Below are 24,090 nucleotides of genomic sequence, written 5' to 3'. Positions count from 1 at the left end.
AAGATGCCAACTGGTTTACCACCTCAGTGGCAGATTGCTGTTGGAGCCCTTAATACTGTTGGAATAATTTTGTTATCCCCACTTGCCCCAAATTTCACTACTGCAGTGGCTAATACAGGGCCAAGGCCCTGGTAGGCACTCATGACTACCCGTCGACTTGAGCGTGAAATCCTCTTGGCAGGCAGCACAGTGAGACATTACCACTCACTGGCTTCACACTTAGACAAGTCAGATTCTCATGAGGCATGTGATGTTGACTTTTGGCTTCATTTCTCAAGGCTGTTTCCTCATCTTTAAGATGACACTAACAGCATCGTCCCTTATGATTCTACAGCAATTAGCACAGGTCAGAAAAACAGGGCTGCCTCCAGAATCAGAGAGATAATTGGGGGCCCAACAAATGCCAGAGATTATAGGGGTGCCCCAGAAATGTCAGAGAAGATGGGGGAGTCCCACAAATGACAGAGATGATAAGGATGCCTAACAAATGACAGAGATGATGGGGTGCCCACAAATGACAAAGATAAGGATGCCCCAGAAATAACAGAGATAAGGATGCCCCACAAATGACAGATGAGCCAGACCGGCCTCCTCACAGCAAAAGCAGTCAGACACATTCACAAAGAGGCATTGACATAATTTTAGTGAATTAAATTATTATAGTAATCTAATAATAACCAGATTACTGACCTAGTTCACAGCTCAGATCAACAGCATGGTTTAACTGAGCCAGTGGAATGAAACCCATTTGAAGCTATTTGACCTGAGGGGGCACTGCAGGCCAGAGTGAACTGTTACAAGGGGTGATGAGGGCAGCAAAGGGACCCTGAGGATTAAAGGGCTCAAAACGGAGAAGAGAAATTGTCCAAGACATGCTTGCATGAAGTGAGCGCTGTGAGACCCCCAAACGGAGCATCGATGATCCACTGTCAAGCACGTCACAGCTCTATGGCATGTGGGTCTGCTGCCACTAGTGTCTTGCTTCAGTGACAATATGACTTACACACCCTTTTGGGACCGGGTCAGGAACAAGACCAAAGTCTCCAATATTTCCCCCTCTTTAAACAAATTTCAACAAACTCTTTACACACAAACATTTGATGAATCCTGAACACTAGTTTTCAATAAATGTGCATTCTAGACATAGAGAATATTTAAATATAAATAACCATGCACTTCAATTAAAAATAACAATGCTTTAGTGCTAAAATAAGTTAAAAGAAAAACACACTGACAAACGCTACCAGGGCTTAAAGTAGTCCTGAGCTGTCAGCTTGACTACCATGCCACCTTCCAGATGGCTTGCTCTCAAATAATCGTGGATCACGAATGACTCCATGAATGACATGAGCCTCGTTTCTAATGGCAGCAGCAGTGTTATGTGCAGAGCAGTGTGTGAGCTTTACCAAAACAACACTGCTCTACAGCCTGACTTGACTGTCAATAGTGTGGAAAGAGGGCTAGAGACAACTGAGACCAGAAGGACAATAGGGTCCTCAACAAGACCTGCAGGATGACTTCAATAGGGTCCTCAAAAAGACCTGCAGGATGACTGTGACACCAAGATGGGAAAGAACAGTGGCAGCAAACTACCTCAATCCTTGCTAAGTGGCAAACAAGGAAGAAGAAAGGACTGTGTTGACTACTATTCCAGAAAGCAGAGGATTCAGGAATTCAGGAATTCCCATCCGTAATCTCTCAGATTATCAAAAGTTCCTATTTTAACCACACGTCTCTGACAAATGGACCCCAACATGACTCTTCCAACAGTCATAGTAAACTAAGGGAACTTCCTAGGATCCAACATCACAGTCTTGTAAGCTAATGCTACGTGGGCTTCCCACCTCACCTCAGGCAACCCTGACATTTTTTTTTTTTTTTTTGGTTTTTTGAGACAGGGTTTCTCTGTGGTTTTGGAGCCTGTCCTGGAACTAGCTCTTGTAGACCAGGCTGGCCTCGAACTCACAGAGATCCGCCTGCCTCTGCCTCCCAAGTGCTGGGATTAAAGGTGTGCGCCACCACCGCCCGGCTTCCCTGACATCTTCTTACAAGCTCCAAGAAGAGTAATTCCTTCACTGGACAGCACTGACTTCTTTACTACAACAAAATTGCTTAAAACACCAGGACTGTTTCTGTTGAGCCATGTCAGTGGTGAATAAATCACTCAGTAACTCATGCTCTTGGGCTTTCAGTTAAAAATTCAGCATGTGCTTTAATTTTAAAAGTCTTAGTGTATTTAACATTACATTATCAAATTTCTAACTGAAACTTTATCTTGCAGAAAGGAGGGTTAGAGTGTGAAGTACATTCTTTTGGTTACCATGGTTATGCAAGTTAAGAGCACACTTAAAGGGTTTTCATGTTAGCACAATTATTAGTACCTCAACTGCTTAAAATTACAAAAGATCTCATAAGAAATGAAAATAATGTTTCTTTTCTGATTCTCAAAGAATTACTTTTCTTATAAAAAAAAATGTAACACTACCAGGAGAGAAGCACCCGGAGAGGATACCTTAATATATTAGTAATTAATTAATTTTCCATTCATTCCCCAAGGATTTTAGTATCTATTATCTGTCAGGATCCAGGTTAGGAAGTCAGAGGAGACTGAACAAGCTTGGGGAGTTGAAGTTCTAATTGAAGAGCTAAAAATAAGCTTCAAGGTAACTGTGATCAGTCAGTGAGTGTCCTGGGTATTTGCTAGGGTCACAAAAGCAGACCATGAGGCACAAGTAACTTCTGCTTAGGGGACTGAGATTGCAATCTAGCAGAATAGAGATCAGAGGAACACATTAATGGAGAGGAAGGACATTCCAGGCATTTCTAAAGCAGACATTTTAATGGGTGCTAGAGTTAAAACAGCACCAAGCTAAGTGTAGGCAGAGCTGAGGGGCTTCGGCAACAGTTGAGGCAATGGGACTGGCAGAGCAGCCGAGTCACCCTTCGTGTGCTGTCCTCAATCTACAGACAAAGGCAATGGATGCCTTAACCAGTATGCAGAACGGGAGGAACTCTGGAAACGCACTGGCAAAGACCACTCCAAGGACAACATGGGTATTTGCTTATTCAGTCTTCTAACAGGTATCTGCTAACTACCGACTGTATAGCAAGCAAAGAAACACCCAAGGGCAGACCACAAAGTGACTAAGGCATGTCTGTGGTGACCACGGTCATAAGCTCTATGAAGACCTGAGGCAGGGGGAAAGATGACAATGACATGGCAAGGAAATCACCTCTGAATCACAGGGACCTGGAAAAGACTGGCTGGAAATGTGACAGCTGAGCAAACTAAGGGGGCAAGGGAACAAACCTAAAGCCACTGAGGTGAGGAAAAGCCACATGTCACATCTCAAGGCAGGCACTAGTGTGTGCAAGAACGGGAAAGACTGCCTGCTAGCTAGTTTTCACAGGGCCAGAATGTGCTTTGAGGAAAAGCATTCACTAGTCTTACCCAGCTGTGAGCCCTGAGAATGACAACGCCCAGCCCGGTGAGATGCATGCAATGAGGCAGCAGTGGCGTGGCTGTTATGGACAGCCAACAGCACTGTGACTAGATACAAGGCCTATTCCACAGGAGGGAACTCAGATCTGGTATTGCACAGTTGGCCAGAGTTAGGGGCTGTGGAAGTCACAGGCCCTACGACTACTGTTGGGTTAAAAGGGCATAATGTCAATCTAGCTTCCAAATATTTGTTCTTATGTCCAGTGACTAGTGCAAGCCTTACCTCTACTCAGAAATACTTCTTCATGTAGTGGATGGTAGTTAGTTTAGAAATTAAAAAATGCTCAAAAGGTAGAGAATAAGTAACTGGGAGTGCTCAGTCCTAAATGATAACCCCCTCTCTCACACACATACATGCGCTCTCTCTCTCTCTCTCTCTCTCTCTCTCTTTCTCTCTCTCTCTCTCTCTCTCTCTCTCACACACACACACACACACACACACACACACACTCCAGTGGATGGTACCCAACAGCCATGTGCACATGGTCAGCACTAATTGGACTCAGTGAGTTATAAAGGGGGGCGAGGGGAAGAGGAAGAAAAGAAAAATAATGACGACAATGACATGAAGTTGGAATGGGGACTGGAGGTACAGGAAGAGCTAGAGGTGGCAGCTGGAAGGAGTGAGGGAGATATAATCTAAATACATTGTATTTGTATAAAAATTATTAAAGAATAAATTTTAAAACTTAGAAAAAGCAAAGAAAATAACAAAGCTGAAGAGTAATGAGGAAAGATGAGATGAGGTCTTAGAGTTAACTAGCAGGAGAACTGTGACAATGGGGAAAATCATCCATGTCCACACACACACACACACACACACACACACACACACACACACACACACAGGCAAGCACATGCACAAACTAATTGCTTTAGCTTATGAATGTTACTTTCTATGGGTCAATTGTCTTTGCAGATGAGATTAAGATGAGATGATTAACAGTCAGCAGTGAGATAAGGAACAAGTTTAAGCATAGTTATTTAAGAGACAGATATATACGCTGAGTTTATAATGATCCCGAAGTAGCCAGTTCAACAGTCAATGAAGTTAGTATTCAGCTGGGCAGTGGTGGCCATGCCTTTGATCCCAGCACTTGGGAGGCAGAGGCAGGTGGATCTCTGTGAGTTCGAGGCCAGCCTGGTCTACAAGAGCAAGTTCCAGGACAGGCTCCAAAGCTACAGAGAAACCCTGTCTCAAAAAACAAAATAATAATAATAACAACAACAACAACAATAAGTTGGTACTTATTAAGCAGCTATTAAGTGGATATTTTAAAACATATGCGCTTATGCTTAATCATTGTACCCTTCTTATGACGAAGATGCTGGTATTCACATTTTATAGATAAAAGCAAAGAGAGAATTACTGCCCTTGGGTGAACAAGATGGCTCTTTGCAGTGGGTAAAGGTGCCCTGCTGCCAAGTCTGACAACCCGAAGGCTATCCCTGGAACCCACATGGGGGAGAGAAATGGATTCCTATAAATTGTTCTCTCACCACCCTGCCCCCCCCATTTTTTTTAATAGAGAATGACTGTCTTTCTCCTGAAATGGAAGCCCAATCTATTAGCAAAAATGTAGTAGAAGCTGAAGATAAAGGCATAGGCAATAGTTTAAAGCCAGAACTTAAAAAATAGAGGCTGCTCCTCTATACATAGGATGGAGGGACGAGCAGAGCTCCAAGATCTTAAGGACCCCTCTAAAGCTAAGTCATTATCCATGGCTGAGCCAGGAAGAGTTACAACCATGCTCGAGGCCCTGACATCGGGGTTACACTAAGCACAAGGCAAAGCACCGCATATGGGAGAAAAGCAGCAGCTAAAAACAGAGCAGGTGGTCAGCAGAAAACGTGCAGGGCAAGCCCAGACTTACTGTCGGATCCTGGGTCTCCCTGAGTTTGTGTGTAACTGACAGCAATTTCTCCAAAGCGTCCTGAGGTACATTTGGGACCTATTTCATGAGAAAAGTAAGGAAAGACAGGGAGAAATGAGACAATTCAGCAAAGAATTTTAGAAGAATGTTTTAACCAAGTCTCCGGAGTACATGGTTCATGTTGCAGTCATGAATGAAGTTGCTACTTCTTCTTCTTAGCGAACACCTGAGACCCGGCATTCTTTGAAACAGCCAGGCAAATAAAACCAAGGCTAGAACCCAATCTTTTCTCGGCAGGCAGCCAGACAGCAGGCAGGACACCAGCATCTAGCACACCAGCAAACACTAGCCCCTGCTCTGTTAGCAACACAATTCTTCAGATCTAAGTGAGGCATTTTCTTACGAACTCCAAACTAATACAGCGAATGCCAGTTTATACTAGTTACCTAATTATTGGTGTGATTTCAGCCATATATTATATGACATGAATACATCTGACTACGGCGTGGCCTAAAGGACTCCTGTGTACAAAGTGGATGCTCAGGTTGTCTCTCTTTCTCAAAGACTTGTTAAACAAATACTTGTAAGATGTGGTGCCTTAGGCCTCTAATTTCTGCACTTGGGAGGCTGAGGCAGAAGAAATGTCAATAGTTCAAGTCCTGTATGGTCTACAGAGTGACACCCAGTACAAAATTAAAAATAAAACCCATTTGATGGTTATGATCAACTCAATAAACTCGGAAGAACATCTGCACAAACAATGCACATTTCTTTTAGTTATAATAAAATTTAATGCATATAAAAATTTATAACTGAAAATTTTTTATTTAAGCAATAAGTTAATATTTCAATTTAACAGAGTAAGAAAGATATTAATGGCATGGTGTAACCAAATGTGACACCGGGCTAAGGTGCACATTGAAATCATGGCTCTCACAGAAACTATGGAGCCTCAGTGACCAGTCAGGAAACTGTGGGACTACAGTCCTCAGGGATCTGGGCAGCTTCAAGCGAGAGCAGCAAGGGACAGCAGGCGAGAACGGGCCTCACTCTTACCATTTCCTTTATCACCTGGATTTCTTCACTTTTCACAAGCGGCTTCATGTGATGGAAAAAGAACATGGTTAAGAATTCTGGTCCCAGCCACTGCTGTGTGGTGCTTCCAACGACGGGGGGCTCTGCCAAAGCGATGATTCTGAAGGAGGGGTGGATAGGAAAAATGGATCTAGAGCAGGGAGGGAGAAAACAAAATGTAACCATTTGCAATAGAAACTGGGTCGTGAGGCACGGAGCTCAGCAATAAGATGGTCATTCTATTAATAAGGACGAAGTTGTTATCCAAAGAATAGACTTTGGGCTGGGCAGTGGTGGCGCACACCTTTAATCCCAGCACTTGGGAGGCAGAAGCAGGTAGATTTCTGTGAGTCTGAGGCTAGTCTGGGCTACAGAGTGAGTTCCAAGACAGCTAGGGGTACTAAGAGAAACCCTATCTCAAAAAATTACAAAAACAACAACAACAAACAGCCCAAGACTTAAAAGTAAGAGACTGGAATTAAGAGTAAGAGAATGAAAAAAAAATCACTGATCAAAGTACAACATGTGCTTATGAAACCCAGCCCCCCACAACCACTGCTTCCATGTGCTCTCATTTCTGTAATGTGTTAGCTCCGAAATCCCATGAAATGAAATCACACCAAGTTCGTACCCATCACATAGAGCCTGCTTGTTTATGTAGTCATCCAAGCCTTCTCAACATGCCCACTCTGTACAAACCATAGAGAAGCTAAAAAGCATTACTTGAGGTGGGAAGACTTAAAATATAGACAATTTAAGTAAAGCGTATGGGGTCATATTAAATTTATAATTAGATCAGCTAGGGAATATTTAGTAATTAAAAACGTGAAAAAAGTTGAACTCAAATACTACTCTTTTGCCATTGATACGATCATGTTAGAATTTTAAAACTGGTCTTGTTAGAGATGTCTGCTAGGAAATCTGTGGGAGCATGCCACCATCCCAGGACACAGAGGACGAAGGGGGTGGCACTTCTCCTGGGCATTGAAACACTTGAGTGTCTGGAGGTTAAAGAATAAATTCCTCTTACTATGATCCAACCAGATGGGTGATAGTGGAATTTATCAATCCTACTAAAAATAACCAGTAACAGTAATTCTTAGAGGGAATATATTTCTTGCTGAGAGGAAACAGCTACAAATCCAGGTGCTCGCCAAGGGTGTGAGGGAAATGAAACTACAAATACGGAAGTGATGTCCCCTCACTGGCGACCGCAGCAGCGAAGAGTTACAGGACATGGAAGCTGGAGCCTCTGTGGGTGGGCGTGGGGGAAGTCAGAACTTTGAAGAGTTCAGGGAGGAGAAAGCTGCATCAAGACAGAGGGCAGCTCTACTAAGTCACGAGTATAGAAAACTTTGAGGCCATATCATTATTTGTAAACCGGGGGGGAGGGGGGGATCAACTTTGGAAACTGCCATCTGAAATATAAGATTGAATGAATTACTACAAATTTTCAGGTATTTCGCTTCACTGTATCTTGTTTTTAAAGATGTATGCATGTATATATGATGTGCATATGTATGTACGTCGTAGCTGAGCCTGGAGATGATTTAAAAAAAAAGTTGTTCTTGGAAAGCAGCGAAGGGATACACATGTCCTGGGTCTGAATGCTCTGAAGACAGGCCAGTGTCTCAGGTTCGTTGGGCATTATTACTATGGCAGATGGGCATTATTACGTGAGAGCCTGAGACTGGCAAGCTAAAAAGGCAGGCTACCGCATTTCTCTTCAGCTAAGGTAGCTGCTAACTAGGTGACTTCCTGAGGCTCAGTAGCAATCCTGGATTCATCCATGATCCTTCTGACTCCTAGCCAGGGATTGGGCAGGAGGTAGGGAAGGTACAGAGCTTGCTTTAACTGCAGAAAATTAAAGCTCAGATACAGTTTTCACTTAGAACAACGAGGGACAGTGAATAGGGGAATAAAAGCCAAAATCCAACAGGTTCTCCCAAGGGGAAGCCTCATGTGTAGTCTGAACCAAGGAGCAGGACACACAGCACAGCTAAGCTGCAGAGTCAGCAGCAGAGCAACTGATGCGAGGCAGGCTGGGTGGTTTGAGTATGGATATGGTGATGGTCACAGCCTGGACACACACTGTGTACAGTTGGCTTTCTTCTATTGGTTCTCACAAGCATTGCAGGGAGGGAGTTGGCCAATCTGAAGGCAACCTATTTAGACTGCACTCATGTTCAGGGCAGAGAAGTCCATGCTGATGATAAAAACAGTCTCCAAACCCCTGAATAACAGGATGAGAAGGACCTTCAATCTTCTAGGCTCTCCCGAAGGATTTCTTGTACACAACAGTTACACAGCAAGCCATTTCCTGATACTAAGTTTCCTAAGTCTGTAAATTAGCAAGGAGAATCTGCCACAAACTTCAAGGTGAAGCAGCAAACCAAGGCTGAAGAAGCTATAATTCTTCACATACACAAACAAGCACTCTAAATATACAGAAGTAAGGTTAGGCCAACTTTGTCAGAATTTAACAACGACAACAAATCCAAAGTCAAGATGCAGCTTTCCTTTCTGATAAGCATGTATCATTTCCCAAGGATTAAAAAGTTTAGAAGGTAAAAATGTATTTTTTAAACACTGAAAGACTACTGGATTTAATATGTTTGTGGGTACAGGTTAAGTTTGAGAATGTAAATCCTTTCCAATGTTCTTCATCATAAAATGAAATGAAGCAGGCTATGCCTTTAATCCTCGTACTTCTTCAGCAGAAGTAGGAGGATCGATGGTGTTCAAGGCCAGCCTGATCTACTCAAGTGAGTTCCAGGACAGCCAGGGTTACAAAGAGAAACCCTGTTTCAAAAAACTAAAAGTAATCATAATCGTAAAATAAAATTGAATGAACCATTGCTACTCAACAAAGATAATCTCAAAGAAACTGAGTAGAAAAGCTGGGAAACATACTATGTGATGTTAATTATTTAAAAACAAACAAGCTACGAAACGAGAAGAGAGGTTGAGAGGGACAGAAGGGAGGCCTTACCAAGGGTATAAAGGCACTTCGTGGAATATAGATCTGCTCATTGTCTTCATTGTGATAATGAATTCACAAGCATTTGTAAAACGATCAAATGGCATATTCTAAATATGCAGTTCCACAGATCAATTGCACCTAAACAAAGCCTCACTGACAAAGAATGATCTCAATAAGCCCCAGTCTTTCAAAGGGAGTGATACTACCTCTTGGTTGAATATGCATTTAAATAACTTAGTAAACTAACACAGAAGGTTTCTATAATGACACGGACTGTGGGCTACAAGAGTTTAAAATTGGCCACCAAATGGTACAATACTAATGCTCCTATCAAAACTGACAAGTTTCACAGATCTGAACACAGGCTACACGTCCTGTCAAGTCCATGAGAGGAACTACACGGCATGAATACATTCCTAATGCACATGGAAGACAGAAAATAACATATAAGTAAGTGTGTGTTATTACATCCAACTACCATGATCAAAAGACTCTTTTCTTAAGTCTTTAGACTTAGGACAACTCGTGAAGATCTGGATAAGAACTAAAAGTATTCTCCTGTCCAAAAGTGAATGTCAACCTGGTCTTGGATGAATCTGTTAGAGATGCTGCATTCTCTGCATCAACAGACAAACAGAATACACAATAAAAGGGAAATACACACTGCACAGTGACGGGGTTTAAAAATTCTTCCTCGACCATAAAAGTGTTCAGGATTAGTTTCAAAAATCAGAATTTCCTAAAAGCTTGTGTGTAGGGACTCAAACACAAAAAATAAAATCTGGGATCTCTCTAGAATTTGTTCATTTCTTTCATGAACTAAATGTTTAAAAAATGTTACAGTTTCTAGGAGGATCAAACAGAATGTTCATAATATAACTGTCTTCCACCAGTAAGTATAACAGGCCTGAAGAGTGTACTCTACTAAGAACTTCAAACGTTGTTATGATACATCAGTAAATAATAGGAAAGAGAGACTGTGAACTGTTTTCAGTATTTAATACAGTCAATAAAAACAAAGCATTCACTAAAAATGAAAGCCAGCAGAGCATACCTAAGTACTGCAGGAACAGGCCACAAATCTATATTGCTTCTCTGTATCGGCCGCAGCAGGAAGGAACACATTTAGTAGCCTAGATTTTATACTCCAGCTTCCCAAAAAGTATGTTTTTCTCCTTAAAAGTAGTAGTTCTATTTTGGTCCTTATTTCCTGAAAGAAATGTAGGTGTGGCTGGTGTTTGATATATGTGGTCATCACACTGTTTTTAATTGCTATGTCCCTGCATTATAGGCATCACAACACAAGAAAATTCTAACATTCCTAAAGGTGGTTAGGAATGACTGCCTGAGAAAAATATTAAGCCCTGCTGGCCACTCTGACATGATCAAGGGTATGAACTTGGGGAAGAACTAGTAAACAAAGAGGGAGATAAATACCATTATATGAAACAGGGTTCATGGCATGAAGTTGAATGGATTGGTGGCCTACAACCATTACTGTTAATTCTGGGACTCTATGTCATCAGGGCATCATTTTATTAAAGTACATCAAGGTACTCCTAATCAACAGACTTATATAACATTTATTAAGGAAATCATGCTATCCTAAAAGGTCACCAAACACTTTTCCATGGCATTCAAAACTCTATCACAGTTTAAGATTAGTCACTTATTCAAAAACGCTTACTGAAGCTGGAGAGACAGCTCAGCAGTTACACTTACTGCTCACGCAGAAGACCCGCGTTCATTTCCTAGCACTCACATGGCAGTTCATAGCCATCTAACTCCAGTTCCAGGGGATCTAGTGAACTCTTCTGATCTCTATGGATACCAGGCATTCACATGGTAGACATACATACATGTAGGCAAACATGCATCAAAAAAACAAAACAAAAACTAAGTAAGCATTCTACTAGGAACCATGGGTTGTGATATTAGAAACAAACAAAAGCAACACAGAAGACAGACTCCTGACAAGACTAAAGTCCCATGATCCAGGTATTTCCTGAGTGCCAACTCCACCTTTCCCTTTTGCGTGTGGGACACTGTATTCTCAATGAACCAACTGGAAAGCATTTGCTATTGACAGTCTAAAGACGCTTTCCAAACACAGGCAGGAAAACTGTTCCAACCAAAGCAGGAACATGCATTTTCAACTGGATTGAAAAGGAAAGATGTTCTTAGATCTACATTACCATTAAGCCACTCAAATTCAAAAAAACCAGGAGCTTTGCAGTCACCCCTTGAGAGGCACTGCTCCCCACACTGGAAGACACTGTCCTCAGAAACCTCTTTCTAAGATTTATCTATTTGTGCAAGACTATAGGAGCTACTCCACTGGCGCTATGCTGAGTCACTACCTCTGACCACCCTCCAAAACCCTCTTTAAACAATAGAAAACCTCCTTGCCAATTCTCTAATATTTTTCTCTTAAAAATCTCCCATAAGGAAATAAGACATAAATCAAAACAAAAGTGAGTTTGTTTAAACACAGTAAAAACAGAGCTTTCAGATCGTTAGTCACCTAAAATAGTACAGAAAGAAAGGTCAGGTAACATAGGTCATGAACTTCCACCCTACATGCTAATGCCCAGAGTGCTAGACGTGGACAACATGAAGAATCAACTCGTGCCAGATAATGAGTCATAATTATTCACAAGCACAGCTTGTGAAAGCAGTGAATTTCCCCACTAAGTACAAATTTCTGCCTTTTTATACTCTATGATGTCCTTTGAGTCAAGCTGTTAGGCAATCACAACACATTAACATGTAAACGCATTACCCAAGAACAACCCTGGAAGAAATACTGCCAACTGATTTGGATGAAACTGATCTAGATGAAACCGATGTAGACTATGAAAGGAAGGAGTTACCATATTAAATGAAAAATAGCCAAGAAGAAGTAAAGAAATTTACCATACTATTAGAGTACAGCAGATTCGGTATTGTGATCAACAAGAACTGCTTTCAATCAGAAGAAATAACTGCTGCTTGCATACAAAGGAGGGATACTGACAAGGAAAACAATTAGACATTCAACAGGCAGATGTTGTCTACCCCCAAAATGTCTGTGCTGGTGGCACTGTCCTAAATAGAAAGACACGGGCTGGGTAAACAAGCTTAAAGGTTCAGGTTTACTAGAAAAGCCGACTTCTCTGGGGTTTGAGGCCGTCATCTCACCTACCAAGCACACCTGGTTTTAAACAGCACAGTTTTTAGTTACTTGTTTCCAGCTCCCGCATGACAGCAACACGGAAGGCTGGCACCTGTCTCTAAATGAATACATTTGTACCCAGCATGACTACAAGTGTGGTTCTGAGCACATGAAGGAATAAGGTGACTGACTACTAACTTGCATGGCTTAATTACCTTTAATAGTTTACAAACAAGTCAGTAGCTTTTGTAAGATTAGAACGTTACAGTTTTATCCCTGTTAAATCTGAGCCTTAAAATTTTAATTGAAGGGAGCTGGAGAGACAGCTCAGAGGCTAAGAGCACTGGCTGCTCTTGCAGAGGATCCGGGTCCAATTCCCAGCACCCACATGAAGGCTCACATCTGTCTGTAACTCCAGTTCTGGTGGATCTGACACCCTCACAGAGACATACATTCAGGCAAATACCAATGAACATAAAATTTTAAAAAATTATTTAAAGGGCTGGAGAGATGGCTCAGTGGTTAAGAGCATTGCCTGCTCTTCCAAAGGTCCTGAGTTCAATTCCCAGCAACCACATGGTGGCTCACAACCATCTGTAATGAGGTCTGGTGCCCTGTTCTGGCCTTTAGGCATACACACAGACAGAATATTGTATATATAATAAATAAATAAATATTAAAAAATATTTAAAAAGTGGAATTGAAGATCCCTCATTTTGGGTATCAAAATAAACTTTTCAATATAGTCCAGAAAAATAAAGCTATTTCTGATCCTTTCATAGGGTACCTTTACAGAATATCACAGCTTCTTGTATGACTCAGTTTGTCTAAATAGCTAAAGTATAACAAAATTAGCAAAGCCAAAGAGGCAAGAATACATCTTCATGTTAGTTTCTGCTAGCCTGAATAGATCTTTACAACTTTAAAAATGTATAACTATATATAATCAAGCATTTTTTGTTAGTAAGTCCTATTTTTCATAAACAAGAATTGAATCCAAATTGTTTTTGAGCTGACAAGAGTATTTTAATAACTCATGTTATTTTTAACTATGTGTATGTATGTTTACATGCATGGGTGTGTGTTCTTCAGTGTGCTGCCCTCCGTGGTCAGAAGAGGATACCAGATCCCCTAGAACTGGAGTTACAAGTGCCCATCAAACTCAGGTCCTCAGCAAGAGCAATGCATGCTCTTAACTGCTGAGCTGTCCTTCCATCCCCTTAACAGGTACAAGAATTTCAGACGAGAAAGGACCATTGTTCGAACTTCTTGCTTCTGAAAATTTAATGAAAACACAACAAATGGATGATAGAACATAAAAAAGAAGAAAAACTAGACATTCTGGCCAGGAGGTTCTACCTACCATCTAAATAATGAAAAGCTCAGGAAACCAAGGAGATGAAGGCCTAGATGGCCCAGGAGCTACGGATGTAAAAGGAGTTCAGGGTGTACCACAGGAAGACTATGCACCAGATGGAACATGGAATCACAAACTAGGGCGTGTCTGAAGAGTTCCACAAAAGAGAGAAGCGACTGGGATAAAAAGGTGACTGACACAGAGAAAAGAGGGCCCCTCCCTCGGTGATCTCACATCAGTATGGTACAGATTTCTGCTCTGACGGTTAGCTCCATTTTCTTTACTTACAGTTAAATCTTTCATACAGAGGCAATTCCCAACTTTAGGGAAGACGAAAAGGGTGTATGAGAAAAATCTACTTTAACATTGAATGACTCAGTTATAGTCCCTACACTGTCCTGACAAAATTAAGAGTTCAATAAAATTCCCAACAAATACAATAATACTAGGAGAAGAAGGGATGGAAATAAGTGTGTGCAGTGAGGAGAGAGGGGCACAAAGATCTGCATCTCCACCTTATGTGCAGGAAATCAACACGTAGTTCCTAACACGGGCAAGTCAAGAAACAGCAGTGACGCATGTTTCCTGATGACATGAGGCAAGCATCAAAAGAGCCTGCTAGAATTAGAAGAGAAAACCTCTAGGACCAGAAGTGGGACATGAGAGGCAGTCATGGAATTCAGGATGGGGACTGGGGTTTCTCATAAAATGATTTGGAATTTCTATCTGGCTCAAGTCTCATGTATGTCTGACCTTAGGAAATCACAGAAACATTTTTTTTAACTGTAAGGAAAAGTATTTCCAGGGCCTCCCTCATTTTCTCAGTGTGATGTCAGAGATAAAGATGAGCTGGGTGTGCACCGTGGAAGACACACAACTGATGGTGGTCAAGGCGGAAACCTCTGAGAAGCTAAAGGCCACCGTGTTCCTCAAAGTGTTTGCAAAACTTAATATGACTATTAGAGAAAACATAGGTCCTTTCCACAGAAAAGGGCTATCATTTCCTGGAGATTTGGCAGAAGCACGGGGCTCCCCACGTCCTAAGGAAAACTGCCTGGCAAGCTCAGGAGCTGTTGCTCAATTACTTTGATTCATCTTTCTGAAAATCTCTACTCTTCCCCGACCATGATTCACATGTAAGTAATGCACACACACTGAGCGCTGTGGACCAAGAGATGGAATGAGGGCGAGCTCCTTGACTTACTGACCTAAACTCAAACTGGGCCACTTCTAAGCTGTGAGAATTGATAAGGTACACCTTAATAAGCAGTTCTAAAATCGACTGTTATTCTTTAATAATCTAGGTAAGCAGACAACAGTGAGGACCCTAAGAGTCTTACATAGATCTAATCTACATGGGAAGTAGAAAAAGACAATATCTCCTGAGTAAATTAGGAGCATAGGGAACATGGAAGAGGGTTGAAGGGGAGGGGAGAGGCACACAGAAAAATGTAGAACTCAATAAAATCAATAAAAAAAACTAGGTAAGTCAGAAATTAACATTTCCTTGACAAGGCAAAAATTCAAAAGCACAATCAGTGATTAATATCCTTCACTGGGTTTGGAGGGTTTTCTTGTTTTTGATATGGGAAAGGCATAGCTTCCACTGCATCAGGTTAGATTAAGTGAGGATGTGGTCATCATCATAGCCACTTCCCGCCTACCCACAATGTACCTGTCTCCAAATATGCAAAGCCCAATGGGAGGTCCTAACATGGGGATGACATGAGAGAAGCCTAGTCTACGGAGAAAATATGTTGTTGAAAACTATTTCTCTTCCAATGCAAAGGCTATCTATATACAATCACTCAAGTCCTTCATTCCAACTCTTCCCGAGTGCTAAGAGCTTATCAGCTTACATTCTTGCCCACGCTGGCCATTGCCTTGCCCTCTGGTATGTTTCTTTTCACAGGCTTATCTATCCTTTCTATGTCAGTAAGCATCTCCTGTAAAGGTAAGGTTTCCTTTCATAATCGCAATACCATTATGACACTTTAGCAAACCAATATTAACTCAGTAGTAAGGAACATATGTGTGGTATGTATTTAATCTTTTTTTATTTGGGGGCCATGTGTTATATGTATATACTTGTTAGTACAGGTGCATGTGTCAGAGCAGTGACAGCCAACTTTCCTCAACTGATTCCCTCCCTTTATTACTTTATTATTTGAGACAAGTCCTTGCTCTGTATCCCTGACTGCCTGGAACTCACTATGGAAACAAGGTTGGCCTCCAGCTCAGAGAGGTCCATCTACAGCTGTGCCCTGGCTTCCAGCTTATGTATAAAGACAGGGTTTCTAACTGAACCTGAAACTGTACTTACTTGGCTCGGCTAGCCAATTAGTTTAAGAAATCTGCTGTCTCCATTCTCAAACTGCTGTCTCATGTTGGGGTCAAAGTCACTATGTACACTTTTTACATGGGTTTGGGGGGACCCAAACCTAGGTCCTCAAGCCCATGCAGTCAGTACTTTACAGATTTTCCTGGCCCTAACTTTTTCTATTTGCCTATTTTAAATGTTTTCATTTTGTTTCCTCCTCCAGTTAAAGTCAAATCCCACCCACTGCATCTGACTGTTATACCTAGGAAGAACTTTAAGAAAGCCACAGGGACAATGTGCCTCAGGGGATACCCACAGAGATGCTCACGACTCCTAGTAAGATTGGCTTACTTTTCTAGAAATACAGTTGAGACAGTTATTTGAAAGCAGACTAAGAATATAGAGTACAGTTTGGACAACTCTCAGGTTTTAGATGTCAGGCTATACCCACTCAAGACACCAAACTAAACTATTCAGTTTTTGTTTTGCTTGGCCCTAGTTCAGCTGGAAATAAAGAACGTTACTTTCAACGTAGCTGTAAATTAGAGCTAATAATACTATACTCAAGGGTTGGCGAGGTGGCTCAGAGGGTAAAGCACTTGCTACCAAGCCTGAGGATATGAGTTTGATCTCCACGACTCTAGAGGAAGAAGAGCACTAACTCCTGTAAGTCAGCCTCTGACTTCTGTATGTGAGCTTTTACAAGTACACATAATAAATAAATGTTAAAAAATAAAAACAACCCTCAGGAGAATAACGTACTCCAGATTACCTGTCCTGCAGTTGCTCATCCGTTAGCTGTAGTCTCTGCTTCAAGCTCAGGTACCTGTCTTCTCTCAGAAGCCGTGATCCATCATACAGGCTGAGCTCGCGGTCATGGATTAGTCTGAAGGGGAGAGGGGACGAGGACAAATTAACAACATTATGAGGGGCAAAATCACTCAGCCAATACTTAACTGTGCCTATAATTGTGGGTAGGTGAGCCTAACAGTTTTGTTATATGTACTTTTCACAATGGTAACTTGGTCAGTACCATTCCATGTTATCCTTGGCAGATATAGTGAACTCTTGTCAACAGAGAAGCTATCCTGAATACCAGAGGTTAATATGAAGGAGAAGAGGCTGGAAGAAGGGAAGGAGGAAATAGGAGACAAAAAGAACCAGCTGAATGAGTGTCTCAGGTCAACCCTGGGGCATCCATTCATGGGCAAGCCAGTTATCACACACTCTTGAATCCAATGTAACTTCTTGTGGGAAAGTATCCAAATATTTCTACTGTTAAAACTGCAGGATTTAAAATAACAAAAGCCTCTAAAACAAAATAACTCCACTACAATTTTATGCGGAGTCCTGAAGTAACCTAGCTTCCCATGCAACATAAGACATTCCCATTAGGCACTGCAAAGGTCAAAGACTAATGCAGAAGTTTGGGGCACAGGCAGTCCAATCTGTATTCAAGTCCAATTTTGCACTAACCTACTGAATAATCAGAGAAGGGAGAACCATTCCACCTCTCTAAATTTTATTAGAAAATTAAGGCAAAACAATTAAGGCCAACCTCATAGATTTAGTGTGAAAATTGAACAGTTAATATAAAATAAGATATTCAACATCATTTCTCTCAGTCTAGACTGTAAGTTAGCTCCTCTGGGCAGTATTTAAAAATGCCCATGTTCAAAACTCTGGCCTGGATTAAGAACTCCAAGAATTGATGGGGATGAAGGCCAGGCATTACTGCGGAACAATCTTTGTACACTGTAAATATGTATTACTCTCATTGGTTAATACAGAGCTGACTGGTCTACAGCTGAGCAGAAGAGATTAGGAGGGCAAGCCAGACTAGAAGGATGCTGGAAAGAAGGGTGAAGTCAGAGGAGTAGCCAGCCAGGTGTAGAGTAAGGAAGACATGCCAGAGAGGTAAATACCACAAGCCTTGGGACAGCACATAGATTGATACAAATGGGTTAAAATGTAAGAGCTAGTTAGTAATAAGCCTGAGCTATCCAACAAGCATTCATAATTAAGTATCCATGTCAGTTTTTTGTGGTTTGAAACCAGGGCAGGAAAGCAAAGTCAGCCTACACCATTCGTATTTTTAAAGTTCCATCCTGCAAGGCACAGTGCAGGCATGCAGCACTCTTTTGTACTTGGTCGGATATCTGAGAGACAGTCAACAAGAGGGGACAGAGTGTTTTCTTATTTTGTATTCACATTTCTATGTTTAGCAGAAGAAAAATAAATTGCAAGTCTATGAAATGTTTGCGGTAAATCACTAAAACTTCGTGATTACTATTTTTAAACCCACAGAAACTGAATCAAGATTAATAAAACACATTTGGAATCTTTCATTTCACTTAGAATCTGCAGCTTGTCAGCGATAAAAACTGTGGTTAGCTAGTTGAAGAAATAGCTCATTTCATTTATTTGACACTTCCCAGTAAGTCAGATTAAAAGTCATGCTGCAGAAAAGGAATGAACAGCATCTAACCTTTTAAATGACACAGGCTATGAATATTTTCCACAGAAATTACACACAGAGAATATTCCAACATTAGATTCTAGGATTCTAGAGTTCTTGAAATGTGTGGACAATTTTTCACATTCAAAACAAAAAAAATGGTAGTTACAGAAATGTTCATATCCACGCCAAGTGAGTGAAATAAGAAAATAAATATAAATTTTATATTAAACCTTTGTCTCAAAAGTTAAAAAAAAAATCCTACAAGCTCAGACTCCAGAAAAGGTCTGGGATGATTTCTAAGCAGTATAGTTAGGACAAAAATCACATCTGCTTCAGCTGTGTGACTTGATGCTCGTATTACCCCATGTGTAGAAGTAAGCCTTTTGAAACCACTGCCTATGGGCTTTCTTCCTTAGGCTCTTAGACAGCAAATCTGGCTGCCTTATAATCATGAGTTTATAACAAAAATATTAACAATGCTTTATTCAACTTGAGCACAGAATTGTAAGTTCCTCAGGATCTGCATAACCCAGAGTAGGTTGGCACAGAGATTGATTGTGACACAAACCTTTGCAATACAGCTAGCGTGCCAGCGTTGACCCGGTGAATGCCATCCAACAGGACCAGCTTGCCTTCCCGAGCAGCATTCACAAGGGGTGAGGATCTCCAGGCAGTGTCACCGTTGGGGAGTGTGTACCGCTGCTGTAGCAGGTCACGTGCTGTCATATCCTAAAGCCAGTCACCACACACACGGCACGGCAAAGAACACACAGAGTTGGTGTTACAGACACATGAAGACATTCTTAAACATAACATTTGAATCCAGCAACCCCACAACCTTAAAAGGTTGTTTCTGATAAGATGTCAATACTTGGCTTTATTCTTTGTGGTGATCTGGATGAGAATGGACGCCATAGGTTCATATATTTGAATGCTTGGTCCAGAGTTGGCAGCACTGTTTGGGAAGGATTGGGAGATGTGGCCATGTTGAAGGAGTTGTGTTGCAGGGAGTGAGCATGGAGGTTTCAAAAGCCTCAGTCATTCCCAGTTAGTTCTCTCTCTCTTATCTGTGGATGAGATGCAAGCTCTCAGCTGCTGCCAATCTCCCCACCACGATGGTCATGGGCTCACCCTCTGAAGCTGCAAGAAAGTCCCCAATTAAATGGTTTTTTTTTTGTTTTTTTTTTTTTTAAATAAGATGCCTTGGTTATGGTGTTTTGTTAGGGTAATAGAAAAGTAACTAAGACACAGTTTAATAGTGTCTTCTCTTCTTTGATAAAATACAATATAATAAGATAAAACAAATCCATCACATTCAGACTGGGCAAGGCAACCCAAGAACCCCAAGTGCAAGAATTAGAGACACTTGTTCATATACTCAGGAGTCCCATAAAAATACCAAGCTGAAAGTTATAACACACACAGAGGACCAGACCTGCATAGGCCCTGTGCTCGCTGCTTCAGTCTCTGAGTTCATATGAGCCCTGTTTTCTTGGTGCCATCCATCCCCTCTGACTCTTACACACGTTCCCTCCTCCTCTGAGAGGTTCCCTGAGCTCTGAGGGGGTAATAGTGTTTTCTAATTGTACTAGAAATTTAAATTTTATACAAGTTGTGTGGGTAGTATCGCTTCATAGCTGTCAATGGCAGCTAACAACAGTCAAGACTAAATGTATCTATATCATCAATGAGAAGGAATATGGGGGCGCTCTCCCCCAGGGGCTGTGCTACTGAGTCCTAAGTTGTTCTTCTGCAGGAAAAATTAGGCATAAATCAAGTCTGTCAAGTAGATCATTTTCATAATAAAATTATTTTAAAAATCAAACATATGAGTATATATACATAACATGCATACAATCTTTTAAATTTTAGTATTAGAACAAATTAACTTAAAATTCTCAACATTAATTATTCCAGACAAAATATTCACTACAGAGTCACATCACATAGTGTCCCAGAGGCACAAAATAAGCACATACCTTAGCACAGGGCTTCAAACCTAGGCTATATTCCAGAAATAGCTGGAGAAATTAATAAGCTTAGGTTCCATCTCCTGAAGAGTCAGACTGAGTAGATCTAACCTCCCAGCTTTTATTAATATTGCATTTGTAGCTCTGCTATGCCTCTGAGGCAACACTCTTTTATAAGAAATGAAGTTAAAGTGAACCTGTGTTTCATTTATTTACGCCTGTCCTTATGCTAATAGAACTTATGAGGTTGTACGAGGACCCACGCGATGCATAACGGAATGGCATGAACTAAAGGTGAGGAGACAGAGGCGTGGGCTGCCCTTCTTTAAGCACTCTATGCCAGCTCTCTGGGTAGAGGGCTTATCCCACACGCAGGAAGACGCAGAAGCTTGCTGGCATGATCCCAGCCTGGCCGCGGCTGTGAGAGCCTGTTGAAAACGACAACCAAACAACAACAAACCCCACTGCTGCTCAACTCAGAGAAGTGATGGCTGGACGGAGGCAGCCAAACACATTTGCAAAGAAGTGAATGGACACCATGTGAAAGTCCTGGTCCGCAAGTAAAACTGGTAATACGTGGGCCTGGTTCAGCTCTAATCTTGTTTTTGTCCCAAAAATGAGACGAGGAATGCCCTGCCGCTGGCTTAAGAAGCTCAGGGTTTTGTTAGTGTATATGTTGGCAGTAGAGGTAATTCTTTATTCTCAAACCATCAAATCCTGTATCACAACTCTGCACATGATAGTAAAACATCCCATATGGTCCTCGCCCCATACACTTTACTATCAAGCGTCTTCACATGGTTTACAGCAGCCACATCACTGACACTCACCTGTAACAACACAATCTAATGGCTTTTCTACATCTTGTTTGTTCTCTTAAAAATAACTATTCATTTCTGTATTTTGTGTTTATGGATGCTTTGTCTGCATATATCTACACACCATAAGAGGGTACCAGATCCCATTATAGATAATTGTGAGCCACCATGTGGGTGTTGAGGATCAAGTCTCTGCAACACGTGCTATGAACTGATGAGTCATCTCTGCAGTCCCTCAACTGTTTTTATGTATGGTGTTTTTGGCTTTTAATTATCTGAAATTGTTTTCATATTTTTATTCAAAATATAGATATGCATAATCGGGAATTCATATGTACATGTGTATACATATATATTTTTTTCTTATTCTTCCTACCTATATGCATGCTGGCAAATTGAAAAATGAAGACTTTTTTAAACTTACTTTTTATGGACATCTTGGAAGCACATTAATAAAATTATAAGAACAATGAATGTATATATTTTCTCGTTCCTAAAACCTCTGAACTTCTGAGAATAAAAATAGCCCTAATGATATCATAGAGCCCAACCATTTCCTATTCTGTATTTCCTCAAAAACTTTAAAGCAGGACATAAAATCTAGCGCACTAAAAGCGTCCATTGTCTAACTTAAACACAGCTCCTCCTTTTAGATGTCATGAAGATCCCCACACATCTCCTATTAAACAGTGCTATCTGAAGCAAAGAAAGCCCATGAAAATGGAATCATATTAATAAGAAGCATCACTGGCACTTCATGTATCTGAGAATAAAGATTTGAACTTTAAAGCAATAATGTCTCTGGTGTCTTCAGAATGTTTGCACAGTCTTAGCTAATTTTTCCAACATGCTTTTAAGAGCCCCAGACACAAATCATTAGCCCAATAAGAAAACCATGGCTGTTTACCCAGCAGCTGGAATTGGATTAGAATGAGTTTCAACTTAGAATGTCATCAAAGAAAACCAACAAACTGACAGTGTGTTGTTAGTGTATAAAGGAAAGTTAACCATCTCTCTTTGAATATAAACACTGACACCAAAGCTATAATTTTATACTATAATGCATATGCAATTTTTTTGGCAAAGAACTAAAGTGGCATTTGCAAAAGTAGGGCACTGAAGTACATACAGAAGAGGCTCTCAGGTTTAAAACAGCACCTTTAAGGGGAGGGGCGGACAATAGGTCTCACTAGTCAGTGGACTGGGAACTCAATTATGTAGATCAGATTAGCCTAGAACTCAGATCAGAGATCCACCTGCCTCTGCCTCCCAAGTGCTGGGATTAAATATAAGCCATATTCTTCCCACAAATATGAACTCAGAAAGCTGACAGAAGGCACTTAAATTGACTTTCAAAGATTTGCTAACATATTAAGGATTATAAAACTAAAACAAAATGGGAAGCATACAAAATACAGTGTAAGAACAATTACAATTTGCATGTAAACTGTAATTCCAACATAAAAGCTGTCACAAGATGTGTGGTGACACACAAACACATGCCCATGATTGCAGGGGTACCCAGAGTTGACACCTGACTGGGGACATCAGACAATGCTGTGGGGGAGTGGGGAAGACACTTCACTGCAAAGGCAGCAATAAATTTCAGGAGAGGAGATTCCACAGTAAAAGCTGGTCTCCTTGACAATCCATGGGCAGATTTCAGAGTGAAGAGCTGCCAACTACACAAGTCCAAGGCTCACTTTACAAACCAAACCCTCAATTTAAAAGTCACAAAGTAGTGTCTGATGTTAACTATGCCACAAAAAATAAATTACTTAAGTTTTTAAAAATGGCCTTAGTCATATCTACTTGCCAGTGCTACTGCAAAATGTCTTTAAAGATACACATAGAAATAAAGCCATCTAGTTAGGGGCTGGAAAGACAGCTCAGTAACTAAGAACACTCTAGGTTCTCCCATGGAATTGAGGTTTGGATCTCATAGTGGCTCACAACCCCCTGTAACTCCAGTTCCAGAGGACCTTATGCTGTGCCGAGCTGCTATGGGCAACAGGCAAGCACATGGTACACTCACTGATATGAAGGCAAACACTCACGCGCATAAAATAAAAAACACGTAAGTCTTTTAAATGTCCTAAAGTAAGAATATCTCTAGGTGGATATAATTCTTTTTTTTTTTTTTTTTTTTTTTTTGGTTTTTCGAGACAGGGTTTCTCTGTGGCTTTGGAGCCTGTCCTGGAACTAGCTCTCTAGACCAGGCTGGTCTCGAACTCACAGAGATCCGCCCACCTCTGCCTCCCGAGTGCTGGGATTAAAGGCGTGCGCCACCATCGCCCGGCGGATATAATTCTTTATCCACTTAAAATATTAACACGGGGCATTTGTTATTTCTTATTTTGGTAAGTATTTTGATAAGTGCATACTACCAACTATTTTGGTTTTTAAAAGAAACTTGCCAGAATTATGTAAGCTTTCTAAGTCTACCAAACACATAGATATAGATAAAGACATAGCTATATAGATATAGAGACAGATATAGATAAGAGACAGCTATAAATACTGATATATAGTTGTAGATATAGATATATAGACATAGATATCCTAGCAGCCATATAA

At 41.0% G+C, this 24,090-nt stretch overlaps 1 protein-coding gene across 2 annotated transcripts in view; it reads right to left on the bottom strand.

Annotated features, from left to right (window-relative positions):
- Vwa8 (von Willebrand factor A domain containing 8) overlaps positions 1–24,090 on the bottom strand; it is a 322,040-nt gene that overhangs the window by 187,101 nt on the left and 110,849 nt on the right. For both annotated transcript variants that reach the window (XM_041665254.1, XM_041665244.1), the window contains exons 13-16: positions 19,294–19,454; positions 17,037–17,150; positions 6,433–6,601; positions 5,377–5,454 (exon numbers count right to left, since the gene is read on the bottom strand). In XM_041665254.1, the coding sequence (XP_041521188.1) occupies positions 5,377–5,454; positions 6,433–6,601; positions 17,037–17,150; positions 19,294–19,454 (522 nt within the window). The remainder of the gene's footprint in view (positions 1–5,376; positions 5,455–6,432; positions 6,602–17,036; positions 17,151–19,293; positions 19,455–24,090) is intronic.

The sequence above is a fragment of the Microtus oregoni genome, unplaced genomic scaffold, assembly GCF_018167655.1.
Source record: "Microtus oregoni isolate MIOR12 unplaced genomic scaffold, Mior012 000001F_ref0000356, whole genome shotgun sequence".
In the NCBI taxonomy this organism is placed as follows: Eukaryota; Metazoa; Chordata; class Mammalia; order Rodentia; family Cricetidae; genus Microtus; species Microtus oregoni.
The sequence above is the reverse complement of the archived record's forward strand: the minus strand, read 5'-3'. Positions and strand labels throughout refer to the sequence as shown.